Below are 21,933 nucleotides of genomic sequence, written 5' to 3' on the forward strand. Positions count from 1 at the left end.
ACGCAAACAACATCCTTACTGACTCACAACACGGCTTTCGACCTAAACGCTCATGCGAATCGCAACTCATTACTACATATCACGACATTACAAGACTACTTGACCAACGTGACATTAAACAAGTTGACACTATTGTTTTAGATTTTGCCAAAGCCTTCGACAAAGTCCCGCACAAAAGACTGACATTAAAATTGAAATACTATGGTATTTCAGGACCTATTCTTCACTGGATCACTGCATTTCTTACTAACAGGACTCAACATGTTCTTCTTGACAGATCTTCATCTGACACTGTCCCTGTTTCTTCAGGTGTCCCACAAGGCACCGTTCTAGGCCCCCTTCTTTTCCTCCTGTACATTAACGATTTTCCACTGTCAACGCCTAACTTTTTCCACTAGACTATTTGCCGACGATAGTTTACTGTTTAGAGCAGTAAAGACTGCTGACGACTGCAGACTACTACAAAACGACTTGGACGCCCTCGAGCGGTGGGAGTGCACCTGGCAGATGCACTTCTGACCAGACAAATGCAAACTATTAAGATTCACCAGAGCGCACAACCCCATCCATCACACTTACACTCTCCACAATTCAGATTTAGAATCAGTTCACACACACAAATATCTTGGTATCCATCTCTCAACTAACTTGAAATTCAATACTCACATAGACCATATCAGTGCTACAGCCAACAGAACACTGGGGTTCCTGAGGAGGAATTTAAATAACTGCACACCTGACATTAAACACATAGCTTATGACACACTTGTGAGACCAACACTGGAATACTGCTCCACGGTGTGGGATCCTCACACACACAGAAACATTGATATGTTAGAACAAATCAACACCAAGGCGGCAATGTTCATTACAAACAATTACACTCAGACGCCTGGAATCACAACACGGATCAAATAACAGATAAACATGGAACCTCTTCACATATGCAGACAAGCACACAGACTTACACTTATGTACAAGATCACAAACACTCACATTGACATTGACCCACAAACATACTTACACAACGCAAACAGTCAACGTACTCGTAACACACACAGCCATAAATACCAAACATATCACACAAACACTGACGCATACAAGCACTCATACTTTCCACACACCATACGTGACTGGAACAACCTCCCTCAACAGATTTTAGACTGCAGTACAATAGACTCATTCAGAAAACAAATACATACTCACTTGTCACCACAACACACCAACACTAACTATTACACTTGATTCACTTCCCTCCCCTGCACACACGGCTCCCCCATCCCCCCAACAGCCAACACAAATATGCGTGTTATGCACCTATACAGGTGCCCTGCGCATCATTAATCCAGATCCAGATCCTGTGTGGCGACCATATCTGGCTACAGTAGTCCAGTGTGAGTTGGACCAAAGTTTTCCAGAGGGTGAGTATGACTTAAGGCTCTCTGGAGTTGATTGTTCTTAGTACCCAGCCAGCCATCACTTTGGCCTTCTTTGCTTCCCTCCTGATTTGATGGTGGAAGGTGCTGTCATCACTGAGGTGGGCTCCCAGGCATTTGACGTGTGGCTGTTGGCTGATGTTTTGACCTGTGTACATCCAGGTTGCCTGCTTGGCATTTGGGTCTGGACCAGATTGGAACATTTCAAATTCATCTTCATGGAGCTACAGATTGTTTGCTGCAGCCCAAGAATATATTTTGTTGAAGTTTTCCTGCAGTTATTGTACCTCCCCTGGTCTGATGCTGACACTAGTGTCGTCACCAAAAGAGGAGAGGAGGGTCTCCCATCCTCATGTTGACATCCCTCATGTGTATGAGGAAGAGGAGGGGGCCTAAGACTGAGCCTTTTGGCACTCTGCTGATTACTGGTGCCTCGTCCGATCTGTCACCATCCACAGTGACAATATATTTTCTTCCCGTGAGCATGTACGCACATGTTGGCCACTGTAACATAGTGGTCAGTGTGTAATTATTGTTTTAATCTTCATGTACGGGTGTTGTATTTGTGATGACTTCATGTATGTAAGTATGCAAATTTTCATCAAATGTAAAGAACAAGCTTTGTTATATACAGAAATGGTTGGAAATAGTGAACTTTCAGCTCATATCATGAATATAGTTCGTTATGTGCCAAAAGTTTGGATTCTCAGATATAAAGGTATGCCCTTACCCCCGCTTGGCTCGTTAAAGTGAGGGTTTACTGTAATACTAATACAGTAGATCACAATTTTTATCCTGTAAAAATAATGGAAGACAAAGTGGGACCTCAAAGTGGCTCCTCAAAAATAGACCACTCGTTTATTTTTGAGGAGCCAGAAATTCATTTCTTGATAAAACAATTATTTTTCACATGGAGATAATTGTCATCACTTCAATACAGCTGCAAAAGCTCTAGAGTGAGTTTGTCACATAAATCACTGTGTTTATATGCCATTAGGATGAATAACAAACACAGAGGTGTACATCATCTAGCCGTCTTGAGCTCCATATCAGCCATTTCAATCATGGGACCTATTCATATACTAATGGAACCCTGCCTTAATCTAACGAATAGTAAATCATCATCATTGTCTGGAAATGGTAATATAATGGCACTAAGGGTCTATCACCAATAAGGATAGTAACCTATTAAGTATAAGGTTTCCTCTACCGGCTTTCTAGTTGTTTTCTGGTAATACCATATTTCCCGCCACATAAGACGCACCGGAGTATAAGACGCACCTATAATTTGGCAAGGTATATTTAGAAAAAAAAACTCCACATTTTCCTTGAACTTAATTTATATGCAGTATTACATTTGACCACCTTACTTACAATTATTACTGTTATACCGTATGTTGCTCTGACGAGTTACAGTACTCTTACCCCGAGCAGCTGTGACTTTCAAATGGTAAACAAAAGGGTTGGTTTGTAGATTTACTCACTACGCAGTGAGCAGGCGGTAACTTTCGCACTGGTGACTGGCGCACCACGGCGGTGTTATGTTTTGTGTTTACGCCGCGTCACACGGGGCGCGTCTTCTTGTGACCTGTACAGTTTTATCACTTCACATGTCCTTCCTTCTCCCATTTGCTTATTCATACTTTCCTTTTCCATTGCATCATACTATTTATTATTTAAATCAATCAAAATTTGTACCTTCGGCATATATATACCGTGCAGGGGTAGTGAGCTTTATATGCCGCAAAATACAGTATACAGTATTTCATTCTGGGGACATCTAGGAACTATTGTGTCAAACGGACGTGTTTTGGTTGTTGGTTTCATACCAGTAATAAGAATCCCTAGGCCTACCAAAACCTAACCATCGGGGTATAAGATGAAGGGTGATTTTTTTTCAATCTTCTTTTTTGAGAAAAAAAGTGCATCTTATATGGCAGGAAATACGGTAAGTATCATCACTTGATAAAGCATTTTTTTTACCCAAAAGTTTCTAGTCCACATCTCTGAAACAGACTGCTCAGCTCTGCTAAATAAACGCCATCAAAGTAATAGAGTATAGCATAATTTTGCATATTACAGAATACAGTCACTTCCTTGTCAACTTTTTCTTATAATATATGAATTACATTTTACATTCAATGAGTATTTGTCTTATACAAATATTAGTTTTTTGATTCAGTATCTATCTGTCTATCTGATGAGACAATGGCTGAGTGGTCAGTGTGCAGGCAGGGTGATCTGGAGACCCACATTCAAGCCTTACCCACTTCTACAAGTTGATAATATATATTCAGCCATTGTCAAGCATGAGCCAAGCAACAATGGTGCCACTATAAAATACTTACCCTTGCCACTAATGGGCTGGGGTCAACCAACAGGCCCCATCAAAAAAGCCTAGCATAAGAAGAAAAAATCAATACTCAATCTCCCCATCCCGTCTGAGGAACTTTCCCCAAAGGGGTTGCCATTGCACCTTGTGTACCTGTCTGACAATATTCTCTCCTCATCCTACCTCAGTTTCCTGTTATTTGCCTACCTTTAATTGTTGTTCCCTAATCTCTCTTTCCACCCCACATATTTGCCATGAAGTGTACAGAGATAGAGGTATCATATGAACTGTTTTGCATCCAACATTTTATTTCAGCCAAGTCTAGTTTCATGTTATTTTCAGATTTTCTTTGAATATCTTTCCCTGAAATATTGGAATTAAAGATGTTTTCATATTCCATATACATTTGTATGGACACAGGATCTGATTCTGAGATTATGAATCTTATTAATTTTCACGCATTCTCTTTCATTTCCTGTGTTGTAAGAAGACATAAGGCTGCAGGCATCATGCAGGAGGTGGGTGGTGATGCCACATGTCACCACTTCTTGGGTGATAAAAGAATCTGTGTGTTCATAGTGTGCCAAAACAAAGGCTGAGCTCTGTTCGGATGTGTTCTTTTCAGCCTTCACCAGACTAAACACTCTGAAGGCGAGGACACTTTTTTCCCTGTAGTGGACTTTCCTGTGTCCTTGCATTGCAGTTTGACTTTTTATATTACTTATGCTTATCTTTGCAACAGGAAATGTATACATACCTTTATGCATGTGTGCATAGAATATAACTAAAGTGAAGGTGAATGTAGAAAAAGGGGGGTGAGGTATCCACCATATATATACCTCTATACCCATTCATACATGCTTCTCAATGGTTCATATTTTGTGAGGCAGTATGTTGCCCATATTCTAGCAAAATATGATGGTAGACTGTACATTGTTCACTGTTTACAAATCCTGCAAAAGTTGGAAACATGAAAATATAAATTATTGATTTCACAGATTTTTTTTTTTTTTTATTTTTTTTTTTTTACGCCTATAGCACCGGTAGGCTTGCTTGGGGGGCCTGGATGGTAGTCGGCCCCAGCCCGTCATGGCGCAGGCAAGTGTTTATAGTGGTGCCATCATCTCTTTAATTATAATTGCTCTTGATATTGCAATGGCTATATAGTTGCTGTTATTATTATTATTATTATTATTATTATTATTATTATTATCATTATCATTATAATTATTATTATTATTACTATTATTATTATTACTATTATTATTATTTTTTTATTATTATAATTGTAATTACTAATATTGTTATTATGTTATATATTTTCATTATTATTATTATTATTATTATTATTATTATTATTATTATTATTGTAATCATCATCACCATCATCATTAACATTATTATTTTTATTTTTTCAATCTCACTACTTATCTCCTCCCTCAGGCCATGGTAGACAAATCCATAGTGGGAGTGGAGAGGGAGGAAACAGATGAAGAAGAGGAAGAAACAAATGAGGAGGAGGAGAGAGGAATGAGGAAGAAGGAGGAGGACCGCGAGAGGTGGGGCTATGCAAAGAAACGTCCTCCCCCCAAGCCCTTCCCTCCCCTGCCGTGGCCCGAGCTGGTGTTTTATTTTGTCTCCTTCTGGGCTGGATGCTTGTACAGCCTCCTCCGCTTCTACCGCACCTCCCAGCGTGAGTGTTGATGCGTGCGTGCATGTGTGTGTGTGTGTGTGTGTGTGTGTGTGTGTGTTTTATGTGTGTATGTTTACCTAGTTGTAGTATACAGGATTAGAGTTGATCTACAGTAATCAGGATTAGAGGTGATGTGTTGATCATGACAGTGGGGAGTTTTGTCACTAAGTGCAGGTTCTCTAATGCCAGTCCCCAGTTCAATCCAGTGTCATTGTAGCACCCGGGCCAAACTTTACAATCCATAATGGTCAGGTTTTCTACACAGCACCCAATACTAAAAAGATTTCCTGTACAGCGTCCTCAAATTTGTTAGCTTCTATATGAACACCAAACACTGTACAAGAAATTTTCATAGTCTTTTGTATTTAATTTGACAGCTTGTCAAAATGTCAAACTGGCCCTCAGTAGCTTTTCAGTAATTATCAATCATTTATAACATGTTTAATAGATCATTTATCCTCATGGGTTAGAATTTATCAAATAATGTTATAATATTGGCTAAAGGAATGGTGTGGCCAAAACTGTTGCAGTTGTTTTTCCCAGTCACTGGAATGAACCATAATTTATCTTCAGCAAGACCACAAAATTAAACTGTCAGGTGCAACTTGTTTCATTAATTAATTTTTCCCACTATTTAGGATGCTAATTAATTCTTGTTGAACATTTGCAGTGGGTTTACATTTTTGTGGTATATTTAAATATTTTCTGTGTATCTGTGAATGCTTTCTTTCCTACCTCCTCCATTCTTATCACCTTCCCTGTATTTTTCAATTCCTTCACTCTTCATTCCCTTCACCCATCACCTATTCCTTAAAATGTTTCCTCTTTGACTTTAGCAACCTTTCTCCTCATCTTACCCATCTCCCACACCACCCCATTCCAATAACCAAGCATCACAGAGCCTGTCTCATACCTACCATTTTTCTCTTTTACCTCCCCTCTACCACCCTGGCCACCGTCCTCCCATCACCAGCACAACCTCCATCCACCATCTCCGCATATACCTGCTTGATCTCTCTTATAAGTGTGTCCCTGATAGGGTTGTCTACAAAAGAAGAATCTCCATTTCACCCTGTTCATACATCTCCCTGTAGTTCCTTGCAGTTCTCCCTGTAATGTGTTCTTCCGTGTTCCCAGTCTTGACCTTTCCACACCCATTTGTTGAACTTTCTTACACATGTGCCAAAGCAGTCTCACCTTATCATACCTCACCTGTTTTATCACCCTGCACCCACTTCCTCAGTAATCAATACCACACTTTTCCTTACCATTTCTTCACATTTTTCCTCATCATCCTACCTCAACATCACATAGACCCTTTTTTAGGTAGCTCATTGTCACATTCTTTTCCTTAGCCTCTTATTTTCCATTCCATGCCCCTCCTTTTTCGTAGGAATTAGTCAGTGTTCATTAAATAAATGTCAATCCATTATCGTAGCGTTCACCATTACAAGATATCAGGTAACTGATAAATGTACTTTCATGGTTTCCGAGCAAAACAGAGTGACTTCATTCCACTACAACAGAGGGACTTTTTTGTATCATTTTCTGTCTCACAAGAAGATACCAACAAAATACTCAAATATACAGATTGCAATCTTTTACACTAAAACTTTTTTTTTTCCCCCTCTGTTGTACAGTATTTCAAACTCAATTACTTCCATCTTTGCTCCTTGTTATCCTACTAATTTCTCCTGTCACACCCCCACACCCTTTCTTCATCCCATCTCTCTCCCCATTTAATTACCAGTTTTTATTTACATGGTGTTATCTTTCATTCCATTTTTCATTCCATCTTTCATTCCATCCCTTCCCATCCCAACAGCTCACACCAGTGGTTCTTAAACTTTTTACTATCACGCCCCTCCTAGGAATGGGTCCTTTCCTCCACGCCCCCTTGAATATAGAAATAAAATTCCCATCCAGATTTATTAAACAATGGTAAGCCAAAGTAGACTGTAGAAAACCATAGTTAATAAAGATGATTATTTTACATATTTTCATAAACTCAATTTTATCCCATGGTCTTGTCTAGATGATAAATATTCCAACAGAAATTCCAACTTTCCTCCAGGGCTCGTGCTCCCCTTGGAACCTACCAACGCCCCAAAGTTTAACAACCACTGGCTTACACCCTCTTTTTCCCTCTCATCTCAATAATGCACACCCTTTCATGCTCCTCTTTATCCCTATAACATCACACATCTTCACTGCATCCCCACCCATTTCAGTAGCTTCTCCCTCCCCATTCCAGTTCTACACCCCCTCTTTCATGCCCCTCTTCCTCCTTATATCCAACACAAAACCTGTCTCCCTATAACATCACACATCTTCACCCCATCCCCCCACCCATTGCAGTAGCTTCTCCCTCCCCATCCCAGTTCTACACCCCTCTATCATGCCCCTCTTCCTCCTTATAACCAACACAACACACCTCTCCTCTTCCTTCTTTTCCATTCCTATCCTACCCTTCATCCTCTCCTTCATACCAATACCACATCCATGCCTTCCCTCACCTCTGTCCCTTTCATCGCCAGCCTAAAAAACATTTCCTGACATCATCTTTTCCTTGTCCTTTTTCTCCCTATTAATACTACACCTCCTCCTCACTTCCCTCCTTCCCTGTACCTCACCTATGCCCTCCCCATTGCTATTACCCCTTCCTAACCCACTCCCAACGTCCCAAACTTCCCATATCTCCCTTAGTGTCCCTCTAATCCTCTTTGTTATGCCATTCTGTCACCCTTTCCTCATCCCATGTTTCCTGTTGTCACCACAAACCCTCCCTTAGCCCTTTTGTGGCCCACTCCCAACCTTATTAACAGCCCTTCTCTCCCATCACCTCCCACCTCCTTGCCCTTCTATCCCCATTCCATACTGGCATCACTCCCTATCCCCCTCCACACACCCTCCCATCGCCCCTGTCCATTCCACAACTCATCTCCCCCATTACCATTGTTTCCTTGTTACATCCTTGTCCCTCTTCCCCCTTCATTCCTTTGCAGTATCATATCCTTTCTTCACCTCAGTCATTCCCTTATCCAGTGCCACACACCTTCCCATCACCCCTGTCCATTCCACATCTCATCTCCTCCATTGCCATCATTTCCTTGTCCTCTCCCCCCTCGTTCCTTTGCGATATCATACCCTTTCTTCTCCTCAGTCATTCCCTTATCCAATCGCACACACCTTCCCATCACCCCAGTCTATTCTACATCTCATTTCCCCCATTGCCGTCGTTTCCTTGTCCCTCTTCCCCTTCATTCCTTTGCAATATCATTCTCTTTCTTTACCTCAGTCATTCCCTTATCCAACACCACATATCCTGCTCTCACCCTTGTCCATCCCAACTCAAGCCTCCCTACCCCCCATACTGTTCCTCCCCCTATCTTGTTCCTCTCCCCCTTCCATTGAAATACCACACCCTCTCCTCACCCCATTCTTTCTCTATACAGTATTAACACCACCCACCCTTCCCTCACCCCTGTAATCCCATGCCTCCTCCCCTAATACCCCATCATACCCCATATCTCCCACCCTAGTACCCCATCACACCTTATGCCTCACCCCCCTAATACCCCAGCATACCCCAAGCCTCCCCCAACACCTCATTATACATCATACCTCACCTCCTTAATACCCCATCACACCCCATGCCTCACCCTCCTATTACCCCATTATACCCTCTAGTTCTTCTTCTTTTGTCGGAGCAGTTTCTAGTAGACTTTTTTTGTTGTTTATTTTGTTTTTTTCCCTTGATCTGCCTCCCCTGCTGTGAAACAAAAGCAAAAACTCACCCCTCCCTAATACCCCCTCTCCTCCTTCAGGGTGGGGCCAGTACCTGCACGTCACACAGGTGCCTGCCAAGGGGTTGTGGTGGGGTGGGTGGTGGTTCGGGGGCGTGGAGCAGGTGCGACAGGACCAGACAGATTGGGAGTGGTACGTGTGGGTGCCCATCCTGCTGTCCTACGCCCCCCTCGGCCTGCTGCATGTCCTCCTGGCACAGGCTGTCCGCAGGTTTTGTCCACAGGTAAGGTGAGCTGGGTTTGTGGCAGGAAGGGAGGCTGCTTTATTTTCTCTCTCTCTCTCTCTCTCTCTCTCTGTGCTTAGTAGTTTTTATCATTAAATTGCATATTTTGATTGTTTTAATAATATGTATTTTTTTTCTTTGGAACTTTGCATAGTATTTTTTAATCTACATAATTAATTATGAAATAATTACATCTTTATACTATATTTCCTAATGTGTAATCGTCTGTAAACCTTTATTTTTAATTGTTTAAAATTTGGCATTTTATGTAACTGGTTCACTACTACGATATCCAGTCCGTGATTCTGAATTGCTTGGAATTTAGCACTTTATTTAGCTACAGAGCACTAGCTCACAACTGTGACGGCCAACTGTTTCATTCAGTTTATTGCAACTTTGTATATTGTCATGTACTCTTCAGTTATGTGTGTACTCATTTATTCCTCATTTACCTTGTAATCTTCCCCCACCCTCCCATGGTGCCCCTTCCCTGGTGTGCAGTATCTCTGTGGGTTCTACATTGGGTTCAGCCTGTGCATCATGCTAGCACTCATTGGACGTGTGGGGACGGTGCTGTGCCTCTCAGTGCCGGCCATCATGTTTGTGGTGCTGCTGACGCGCCTCAAGCTGCTTGTGTGGCTCACCTGGTGCCTCATCCTCATCCTCATCAACACACAGTACTTCAACACCACCTTGGTTAGTATGTGTGTGTGTGTGTGTGTGTAGTGTGAGCTTGTACTCATACTGAAAATTTTGAAATAAACTTTGCTATGGCCAGGAATCAAACTGCAACTATCTGGATGGGAAGCTGCTCTACTCATTCAGGCAATGAGATGCCCCACAACCAAGTGTGCCTTGGGTGGCTTTTTTGTATTCAGCAGGTCACTAAACTTCTTTTCCTTCACAACTAGATGAATTTCTGTGTTTCAGTACTGTTCAGTTCAGTTTTATGGTTAACCCTTAGATTACGGCTATCGTATATATAAGTGCGCTACCACATGCCCCACCCGTACGGGGATCATATATATAATCATCACACTACACGCTCCCTACATTTCAAATATACCAGCAGTTCTTGACTCAGAAGAATGGTGGAGGCATCTGGCATCCATATACACTCTCATTCGTCTCCAGCGCGCGGCCTACCGAAAGCCACAGATCATTTTCCACTTTTGTTCGGAATACATCTGGCATATCTCGTGACGCGTCAAGCAGTTCCTGTGCTCCGGGCGGAAGTAGAATGCGGGTGAATCAAAGTGACAGTGACTGATGACTGCTATGGTAGTGACATTGACAGAGGAGGGAGGGGCAAGTAGGTAGAGAGAGAGAGAGAGAGAGCGAGTGGGGTGCTTCCACGTGACGCGTCACGGCCATGAGAAAATGCGCAATATTTTCGGCTGTCATAACTTATTTATTATTATTATGATAGAAGTTTTATTACACCACCATATATACTAGATGAATATACAATTATTGCAAAGACACCATTTCCACCTCTTTTAAATGTCTAAATTTTCCCTGTGCACACCATCCAGAGAAATATATCGCCACCCGTACTCTAAGGGTTAAGGCTGGGTTCACACATTGCTGACTTGCGTCCCATTCAATTCCGACCTAGAAAATTTTGATAACAGGATTGATCGTGGCTTTGAACACCCCGTCTCCTACTGACTTTGGCCTGAAAATGTGTCCCCACTGCACCAGACCCCCAGCTCACGCTGACTGAAGCCGAAATCAGACCTGGAACCAGAAGCAGGCACTGCTTCTGCACCATCCTGGCTGCCCCCAAAACAAAAGAGTAACTCTGCCTTTCACCCATCATAGGCTCACCCAATGTGAGTGTATCAAGGCCACCACAAGGTCTGGCACCCCACCAATATCAATTCAGGGTTGTGATTGGAGCCTGGAGCTTGGCCTCTTCTTCATGTTCTGACTTGGACAGGGATTATGGTTTCATGGGAGGGGTTGGAAGCAGACATGGGGCGATTACTTATGTTATGTAATCAATTACCATTACTTCATATTTTCACGATTACGATTACAATTACAATAAAATTAGGTGTAATCGATTACGATTACATGATGTATTAATCGTGATTACAATCGTGATTACAGGAAGGACTGAAAGGTGAACTGCAAATTTCATACACATGTAGGCTACCATACTAAATATTTAATTGGTTGAATATTTGGTTGGATATTTAGAGTACATACTTGGTGTACGAGAAGCTATTAACTAAAACTTTGTCAATGTAACCACAAAAGTAATCACGATTACGATTACATTTTAAATGTATTTGATTACGATTACTCGAAAAATTGTAATCGATTGTAATCGATTATGATTACAGATTACAATTACCCCATGCCTGCTTGGAAGTACCACCCCAACCATATATGCAACATTATTATTCTTTAAGCCATTACTAGTTATGATCCCAGAAACCAGGACAAACTTTTGTTACTGAGACAATGACCACCAACACCTTCAGGTTGCGTGGGTGGAGGATGCTCCAGAGTGGGAGTACAAGATCTCTGTGATGGTGGCGTGGATCATCCTTCGCTCCCTCAGCTTCAGTCTTGAGGTCTGTGACGCCGACCCTGATGGCAGTGCACCCCATGCCAGCCTCCTCATCACTCTCCTTGGGTACTGCCTATACCTCCCCTTCCTCTGCACAGGACCCTACATGCCATACACTGACTTTAGGGCAGGGGTGAGTATGTGAACACCCTTTACAGTTCATTTGATTTCATCTCAATAGACTTATCCAGTAACTTTCTGAAACACTCCATGCATACCTCTCTCAACTCTCCTTCTGACCACTCATTCTGCCCAACCAAACACCCTTCAGCATACCTTTTTAACACACTTTCTTCCTTCCATTCATCCTCACATGCACAGCTGTCTGAGCCTTATCGGGGGTGGACCATACGAAAACTGGGATGGACAGTCCTGCAGGTACTCCGCTTCCTCTTGTGGATGGGACTGGCAAACTTCCTCCTCTTCCACTTTTATGCCCAGTAAGTTGATGTTATAAAGGGACAGGGTAATTAAGGAGAGTGAAACGAAATGACGGAAAACATTGAAGAGACAGAGTGGTGGGGAGAAAAGGATATGTATAGTAGGGTCTCTGTTTTGGCAGTTGCTTGGCATGATAAAAAGTGTTGCCAAAATTAATATCACAAAAAGGATTTTTTTTTACATGTTAAAGGGTATAATTAGTTTTGAGCCAAAACTATTCTTTTTTGTATATTGAAGTCTTTGGTAAGTCAGAACTCGGAAAAATTGGGTCATTTTCAAGTAATTAGACATTTTACATGATGGATTGGAAAGTATTCAACTTATTACAATGGCAGTTAGTCACCAATTAGAAAGATTACTCAATAAATCAAACAACCTGAATCACTTTGGAGAAATTCAACTTTTGTTCTCCACATAGAGTTACATACCTTCATAATCAATCAGTCACTCAATGGGGGCATACGCCAGGGGGTGCGTCGCCTCACCCACCCTACGACGCCAAGCCCACAGGTCCCTCTGGGTGAGTCTCCTTGCAGGCCTCCTTCCCAACCCGAGTACCTCCCGGCAGGATCTGTCGACTTGCTCAAGCCACGAACTCCGTGGGCGTCTCCTTGGCCTCCTCCACTCAGGATTGTCTCTTACAGAGACAACCCGATGAGCAGGATCAGCTTCAGGGTAACGTGCCACTTGCCCGTAAAGCTTCACGGAGGCACAGAAGATCCCTGAGTGCCTTGTGATGCACTGAATCAAACACCTTCTTGAAATCGATATAGGGTGCAAGCATCCCCTGTCAAAACTCGCGGAGGCGCTCCACCAGTATGCGAAGCGCTAGGATACGGTCAATTGTTGACTTACCAGGCGTGAACCCAGACTGTTCAGGTCTCTGCAGCTTCAGCAGCTGGCTGCGAATTTGCATCAGCAATAGGTGGGTAAGCACCTTGCCTGGCACACTGAGCAGTGTAATACCACGGTAGTTTTTGCAGTCCTGGCGGTCCCCTTTCCCTTTCCAGATAGGGACGACCAGCCCCCTCTTCCAATCAGGAGGAATGGTACCCGGACTGCCATACGGCAGTCAAGACCGTATGCAACCCGCGGATCATGGCCTCACTTCCAGCTTTGAGCAGCTCCACACTGATGTTACAGGTGCCAGGTGCCTTTCCACCCCTCAACTTTGCCACGGCCTCTCTGACCTCGACCAGAGAGGGTGGGCTTTCGTCAATGGGTGGATCAGCATCCGCCACCTGCAACCCAGCAACTGGAAGCTGCCCACGTGGAGGGGCCGCCATGTACGGTTGCTCAAATTACTCAGCCCAACGAGCCCTCTGCCCATCCATGTCCGACATGAGGCAGCCGTCAGCTGTTCAAATAGCGCTCGCCTAAGGGAGACTTGGAGCGGAGCTTCTTCAGGGTTCGGTAAGCAGGTCGGAGGTCATTCACATTTGAATGGCCCTCAACTTCCTCAGCAAGACCCCTGAAATACCTCTCCTTGTCTCTCCTCAGGAGAGCTCTAGTCCTACGTGACAGAGCCCTGTATTGGTCCCGATTCCCAGCAAGTCTGGCAGCGCGACTCTCCTCAATATTCTCCAGCGTCTCTACCGAGGCAAAGCCACTCCTAGATCTCGGGCGCTCTCCAATGCACTCCTTGGCAGCTTGCAGAGTCTCACATTTGAAGGTATCCCACAGTTCTACAGGCTCCTCCAGGGTGCTGAGCACATCAAACTGATTTGAGACTGTCACTGCATACTCCTGAGCACATGCCAGGTCCTTCAGCCTCTCAAGATGGAACACAGTATTGCTGCATCCTGAGATTCTTCTTGACTTGACATGAAGCTTGAGTATTGCAACAACAAGCCTATGGTCATTTGCAAAGAACTCAGCACTCCTGGAAACCCTGCAGTTCTGAAGGATCCTCCAGCGAGTACTTATGATGATGTGGTTAATCTCCTTAGCTACCCCTCTGGCATTGCTATACCAAGTCCAGCGGTGCAGCTTTGGTCTCTGGTACCAGGAACCCGCAATTCTCAACCTTCTGGATTTTGCAAAATTCAGGAGGAGAGAGCTGTTGATGTTCCTGGTACCAGAACCATGGGGGACCAACACATAGCTCGTAGCCAACCCTGTCAATGCCTGTAGTAGCATTGAAGTCGCCCAGGACAATGAGTTTGTCCCGGGGAGGGCACTGGTCCAATACGGAGTCGAGTTTGGCATAGAACATCTCTTCAGTTTCTTGCAACTCGGTAGGAGTGTACACTGCAACAAGAGACATGAAGCCCAGTGTGTGCTTCAGCCTCACTTGCATTATACGCTCATCAACCGGAGCAACCTCAACCACAAATGGCAGCAGTTGGCTGGAGATGCCCATAGCTACCCCCTTGACATGGAAGCCATTGCTATGCCGAACCAGTAGAAGGTGTACCCCACCCTTGCTGATCTCGCCACTGCCGGGCCTCCTCGTCTCATAGAGTGCCACTATGTCTACCCTCAGCCTTCTGAGCTCATCTGATAGGTAAGGCAGTCGATCATCGTCTGAGAGGCTCCAAATGTTCCATAACAAGAGGCAAAAACCTGAGGTTATGCAAGGCATGTGCCTGTTGTGTGCCATACTGATCCAATAAACACACAGACACTGTCACACACATGAGTGTAGCTCAGGCCCTGTATACTACAACTAGGTAAATACACACTCATGCACACACACACACACACACACACACACACACACACACACACACACACACAGACATGGCCCGGTAGCTCAGTGGATAGAGCGTCTGCCTCACAACCAGAAGGACTGAGGTTCAATTCCCTGGCCAGGTGAAGATAAGTTTGGTTTATCTTCTTTCACATGTAGCCCCTGTTCACCTAGCAGTGAGTAGGTATGCGACATCAGGCAAGGAGTTGGGACCTCATTGTTGCAGTGTGTTGTGTGTGAGTGGTCTCAGTCCTACCCAAAGATCGGTACTATGAGCTCTGTGCTCTTCCGTAGGGGAACAGCTGGCTGTCTCGAGAGAGACCCGCAGCAGACCAAGAGGTGAATTACACACAACACACAGGAGATGGTTGTTGTATTCAAACTCATAAACAACTTGGACCATATAGACAAAGGACTCACTTTTAAAGGATTGTGGAAGGACAAGGAGACATGAACATAAGTACGTTGAGTAAAACATGGTGCCAAAAAGATATAAGGAAGTTTGGCCTCCCCAGTAAAATCAAAATTAATAGAGTAAAGAACACCTTGAATTTAAAGCAAAGTTGGATAAAAGCAGATTGTCTCTTTCATCTTCCCTTTCTTTATACCCTCCCTCACCCCTCCTTCCAGACCTTAACACACTCATCTCCCTGCAGCTCCCTCCACTACATGCCAGAGTTGGTGAAGAGAATGAACTCGTGGTCCATGGCTGGGTTTGTGTACTTCCTCGCTGCTTTCATGCTGCTCAAATACGTGGGTGAGTCTGCAGGTTGTGGGTGTGGGTGTGACCTTTGATGTTCTGATTGATAGGAAAGGTATTTGTATGATCAGTGAAACAGTAATCGTGGCACCCAACCATTGTAAGTTTTCTTGTGCATATTATCAAATCTGCATAATATTTATCTTATGAAGCCTAAAATCATTATAACTTGTGAAGTAGACCTTTGAAATAGTGCTTGCTTGGTTGTGTTAAACTGTCATGTGGAGTCTGTCATTTGCTGTGTTGTGAGGGAGCTGTGATGGATGGTGTTCTGTCATCTGCAGGAATCATGAATAGTACTGATAATGATGCCCCTCATTTTATCCTGCACTATAGTGAAACCAAATTGTCAAGTCCATTTTGGCATTGGCTCCCGCAGGTCCATTCCTCCCCTCTGCTCTGCCACACAGTCCCAACACCTATTTTTTCCTCTCATATGTTGCCTATAGATTACATATGAGGGGAAGAGATAAGTGTTGGGACTGTGTGGCAGAGCAGAGGGGAGGAAAGGACCTGTGGGAGCCTACGCCAGACTGGCCTCGACATATTTGGAAGACCATAATGTTGATTGACAAGGGAATCATGACTCAAGTTTTCATTTTTGAGGCCAAGTTGCAGATCACATCCTTAATAAAGTTTGGAAAGGTCAAAAATTATATCTGATCTTAATGTAACCAAATATATATCAAAGGAGCAACTTAGGATATTCTGATAGATGTCAACTTTGAATTAAGGAAATTTTAGGAATGTTGGCTTTCTGTACTGAACTAAATGTAAAGCAGTAAGGTCTCAGAGTTGCAATGGAGAAGTGAGTGCTCATGTTACTGCAGCAAGACTAACAAAAATAGCATAGCAACAAGTTTTAGCCATGTCTTTACCTTCTTTGTCTTGTACCTCCACCCTCACTCCTCTCGGCTCCTCCCCTACTCTCATATGAATTCCCCTTGGTTGCTGAAGCAAGAAAATAACAAAAATAGCTTAGCAACAAATTTTGGCCACATATTTACCTTTCTTCTCTTACCCTGTCTTCCTCTTGTACCTCCACCCTCACTCCTCCGCCCTCTTGTCCCCCAGTCTTATACGGCCTCCTCTTAATTACTGAAGCAAGAAAATAACAAAAAATACGAGTAGCATAGCAATATAAATTTTGACCACATATTTATCTTTCTTCTCTTCCCCTTCTCCCTCACTTTCTCTTATGCCTCCACCCTCACCCTCCTCCCTTCTCCCCCAGTCCTGTATGGCCTCCCCTCGGTGCTGGCTCGCCTTGAGGGGTATGAGCCGCCCTCCCACCCCCGCTGCACCCTCATGACCTACCGCATGTCTGATGTGTGGAGGGAATTCGACCATGGACTCTACCGCTTCATGCTCAAGTAAGTGAACTGTGTGTGGAAGGAATGTGTAATGTAGTGGCGTATCTTTCAAGCTTTATTTACTGTTGTAGGAAGGGTTTTGAAAATGTTAATTTTGTCCAGTCTCTGTAGCTCCTTTGCATCCACCATGTCTGTCTCCAAACCATTCCAGAGTTTGATAATCTGTTCAGGGAGTTAGATTTTCTCACATCATTTAAGTCAGGTTGGTTCAGCTTGCAGATTGTGATCTAAAACCAAATTACAGGACTCTACTTACTGAGTCATCACCTCCAAAAGACAAATAAATGAATACTGTAAAGTGTAAAGGAACCACACATTGTATGAAGTATTACCGAAAGGCTGGCAGCAAGGTTGTGAGTGTAATGTACATGTTCCCTTTGATAAAACTGCTTGGATTGATGGCAGCACTCTCCTCCACTCCTCCCACAGAGATAGTCACATCCCTCAAATTAAGCAACCATTTTCCTTCTCACACTTCACACTAAGCAACATTCTTTTCCTTCCCTCACTTCACACTAAGCAACTATTCTTCTCCTTCCCTCACTTCACACTAAGCAACCATTCTCCTTCCCTCACTTCATACTAAGCAACCATTCTCCTTCCCTCACTTCATACTAAGCAACCATTCTCCTTCCCTCACTTCATACTAAGCAACCATTCTCCTTCCCTCACTTCATACTAAGCAACCATTCTCCTTCCCTCACTTCACACTAAGCAACCATTCTCCCTCCCACACCTCACACTAAGCAACCATTCTCCCTCCCACACTTCACACTAAGCAACCATTCTCCCTCCCACACCTCACACTAAGCAACCATTCTCCCTCCCACACTTCACACTAAACAACCATCTTTCTTCTTCCTCTACATATCTGCATCTCTCTCAACACCCCATCCCACTCTCCCCCACCACAGACATACCCACACACCCCACACATGCCCTCTCAAATATTACTCACCTCTCATTCTTCTCCCCCACAGACACATTTACATCCCTTGGGTGGGTACGGACACCAGCCTGTACCGTCAACTCCAGGGCACGGCCCTCGTCTTCACCTTCGTTTATGTGTGGCATGGGGTCTCTGCACCCATCTTCTGGTGGTCTGCCATTAATTTCTTTGGGGTGGTGGTAGAGAAGGCAGGAGACTCCATAGCCAGGACACCACACTTCAAGGCTTGGGAGGTAAGAAAATGTTCATCAGTACCCCCTTTAACTTTACTGGGTTTTACTTTGGGTCATGGGGCCCAGTGGTGGGGGTAAGGGAGTGGAGAGAGTGATAGTGGGGTGGAGAGAGTATGATGGGGTGTGTGGTTTAGGGGGTGGGATGGGGGGTGTTATTGGTGGGTGGGGAGGATGTGAAGGAGCAGGGTGGGGGGGGAAGGTAGATAGAGTGGATTTGAAAGTAGAGTTTGGGAAAGTTTTTTTTTTTTTTTTTTTTTTTTTATTTTCCCAGATGCACTGCTCCTGTAAACAGAGGACAGCTGGAGTACCCAAAAGAGAGGGTCAAATTGAGTTGGAAAATTGTCTTGATGCCCCCCACATGAAGGCGTTAAATCATAGGCCGGAGGAAATACAGACAAAGCAGTTAGGAGTGTAGGTTGGGAGTTGGATGTAGGGGTTGGAGATTTTGGGTAGGGGTTGTCATCAGATTTTGGGGGTTGAGGTGGAAGGTGAGGTATGAGGGTGAAAGTTGGGGTTGGAGTAGAGGTTAGTGGTTAGGGATGAGGGTGAATGTTAGAGTGGAGGTTAGTGGTCGAGGACGAGGGTGTGGGTTAGATTAGGAGTCGGAGGTTGAGGTTGTGGGTAATGGAATGTGTGTGTGTGTGGCAGGGGTGTCAGGAGAGGCGAGCAAAGTTGGGGCAACTGTCACATTCATGCAGCTAGTAGTAATCTCATCAACCAGGTGCCTTCTAGTTAACATGTAACAGTAAAAGCTAACGCACCCTCCTTCCTCCCCCTCCACGAAGGTGCGATGGCTGCCGGGTGCGTGGCAGCGGCGATTCCATGGGCTGTTGGCAGTGGGGCTGTATGTGCCATCCCTCGCCTCACTCACCATTTTCCTCTCCAGCTTAGAAAACGCACAAACTGTCACTGACAGGATATTTTTCTCAGGTATGTTAACTGTGTGTGTGTTAGATTTGAAGTCAGCATAATGTCATTTTGGATATTTGATACATGCATGATTGACTGAATGAGAAGCAAGCAGGAATGAGGTTAGCAATGCAAAACAATAAGAATGGTGTGGGACAGCTGTTAAAAGCAAGTTTGTTTGCTGATGCCATTATCTTGCTGAGCAAAAAAGAGGGAGGTGTTACAAAATGCAATGGCTGAGTTTAATAGTAGTAACAGTTGAAGGAAGTTTTTTGTTAATATTGTACTAAGTTGGGTGATGACTTGAGAAAAAACAGAGGCTAAAAAATTGATTTTGTAACATTTTAGAGTTAGTAGGTTAAGTTTAACAAATTGTGAGGTAGTCCTCAGGAGAGAAGACTGACTTTCTTACTGGTGTCAGCACTAGCTTTGTCACGTCTTGTAACAATAATGAATTATTTACACCTCTGAAAGATGTGAGACAAGAGAATGCTACATCACCAGAATAACTAAAATACTTATTTGAAAAGATACATAGCAAAATAGTAAATGCCTTATAATGGTGTGGTTTACTCAGAAGTAATGCAAATGTAGACATTTCCAATAGGGTACTGGGATTTATTTCAAGGACCGTAAGCAACAGAAGCCCCGAAGTCTTCCTCAAACTATATTTAGCATTAGTTAGACCTCATCTTGACTATGCGGTTCAGTTCTGGTCACCTTACTATAGAATGGATATCAAAATGTTAGAATCGGTGCAGAGGAGGATAACTAAGATGATTCAGGGGTTGAGAAACTTGCCATACGAGGAAAGACTCAAACAGTTAAACTTGCATTCTCTAGAAAGGCGAAGGGTGTGTAGAGACATGATCGAGGTTTATAAATGGATGAAGGGCTTTAATAAGGGAGACATTCATAAGGTTTTGTTGGTAAGAGAACCGGGTAGGACACGAAGTAATGGGTTTAAACTGGATAAATTCAGATTCAACAGGGACATAGGCAAAAATTGGTTTACTAACAGGGTGGTGGATGAGTGGAATAGGCTTAGCAGTCATGTGGTGAGTGCCAATACAATTGTCACATTCAAAAATAAACTAGATAAATTCATGGACAGCGATATTAGGTGGGGTTAGATACACGGGAGTTTAGGGTCAAAGGAGCTGCCTCGTACAGGCCTACCGGCCTCTTGTAGACACCTGCGTTCTTATGTTCTTATGTTCTTATGTTCCAACATGTCTCCTATCTTTGTATTATCCTACCTCAAAGATTATGTAAGATGAGTTTAAAAACAGGTTTTATGCTTATGGTATAGATTTTTCTTTCTTTTTTAATGATATAAGTGTATATAGCAACTCAAAAGCAATCGGCCCAAAATGAGGCTGTACATATATTGAGGCATGAATGTTGCTTTTTAAAACAAGAAATGAGTGGAGAGATTACATGCCCACGAATAAATAGTACAGTAAAGGTGAGCTCAAGAGAATTTTAAATATTTATAACATTAGAATGATTATCTACATGTGTGTCAGGGAGCACATTGCTGAAGTATAAACGTCTCTCGCTTTTTGCTTTTGAGGTCTGCATCCCCACATTGATGTCTGAACAACCTTGAGTTTGGGATGGATTCTACTGAGGTGCTTTATGTCATTGTATTAGGAATATGCTCAAAGCAGCTCCTAGACCTAGCTCTTATCACTGGGTATAGTCTTACATAAGTGGATATCAAATGTATTTTTATGCACAACTAGGAGAACCTGAGAGAGGGTGATATAAAGAGAGAAGAGATCTTGGTAGTGCTTGCACCTATAACTATTACTTTTGAATGGAGTACAGCATCATAAAGCAGTTATTTTTTTCATTGTATTTTAGCTTTTTAATTTCATGTGACATTTTCTTACATCATTCCTTGCAGAGGTGTAATTCATTGTGGTAATGGGACTCAACAAGACTAAAGGTCCCAATTTTAGTCGACATAGTTATGGAAAGTCAATCATTGGAGAAGGTGGAAAAGTTCAGATGTAAGGAACAAACAGTTCTAGAGAAGAACATTGAGAGGGAAGTGAGGGAGAGAGCAGTGAAGGAAAGGTTGTTCAACGGTCTAGTAGAGAGAATCATGAGAGCTAAAAGTGTGAGCATGGTGGTAAAAAGACTGAAGAACAATATTCTTAAACCTTACCTTACCTAAGCCAATCTTAACCCATGCCTCAGAAACATGGGCTTGGAATGAGTCACAATAAGAAAGGATATATGCAGTAGAGATGAGCCTCTTTAGAGGAGCATGTGAGCTGACAAGATGGGACAGATAGGATAAGGAGGTGTATTATTTATGTGCCATGTAAGGGTAAAAGTTGCAGAATGCAGACTGGAAGAATGAAATGGCCTTGTAATTTTTAAGATTTTTTCTGTCTTTATCAATGTCATGTTGCAGGATTTTTATTTTCTGTTTGATTTTTGGTTTAACACCATTTGCCTTGAAAAGAAAACACAGAACAGCATAGTTATAT

At 43.3% G+C, this 21,933-nt stretch overlaps 1 protein-coding gene across 4 annotated transcripts in view; it reads left to right on the plus strand.

Moving 5' to 3' along the window:
• Positions 1-21,933, plus strand: part of LOC127008048 (protein-cysteine N-palmitoyltransferase Rasp-like) — a 67,528-nt gene that overhangs the window by 19,817 nt on the left and 25,778 nt on the right. For 2 of the 4 annotated variants that reach the window (XR_007760754.1, XM_050879567.1), the window contains exons 2-11: positions 4,807-4,866; positions 5,212-5,461; positions 9,289-9,491; positions 9,993-10,187; positions 11,984-12,205; positions 12,394-12,512; positions 15,862-15,962; positions 17,200-17,338; positions 18,319-18,520; positions 19,306-19,450. Coding sequence is in view for 3 of the 4 variants with exons in the window: in XM_050879567.1 (XP_050735524.1) it covers positions 4,858-4,866; positions 5,212-5,461; positions 9,289-9,491; positions 9,993-10,187; positions 11,984-12,205; positions 12,394-12,512; positions 15,862-15,962; positions 17,200-17,338; positions 18,319-18,520; positions 19,306-19,450 (1,585 nt within the window). In the remaining variant the exon portion in view is untranslated. The remainder of the gene's footprint in view (positions 1-4,806; positions 4,867-5,211; positions 5,462-9,288; positions 9,492-9,992; positions 10,188-11,983; positions 12,206-12,393; positions 12,513-15,861; positions 15,963-17,199; positions 17,339-18,318; positions 18,521-19,305; positions 19,451-21,933) is intronic. The other 2 variants (XM_050879570.1, XM_050879569.1) reach the window with 1 other exon arrangement.

This window comes from Eriocheir sinensis, chromosome 37 (genome assembly GCF_024679095.1).
Source record: "Eriocheir sinensis breed Jianghai 21 chromosome 37, ASM2467909v1, whole genome shotgun sequence".
NCBI classification, from domain to species: Eukaryota; Metazoa; Arthropoda; class Malacostraca; order Decapoda; family Varunidae; genus Eriocheir; species Eriocheir sinensis.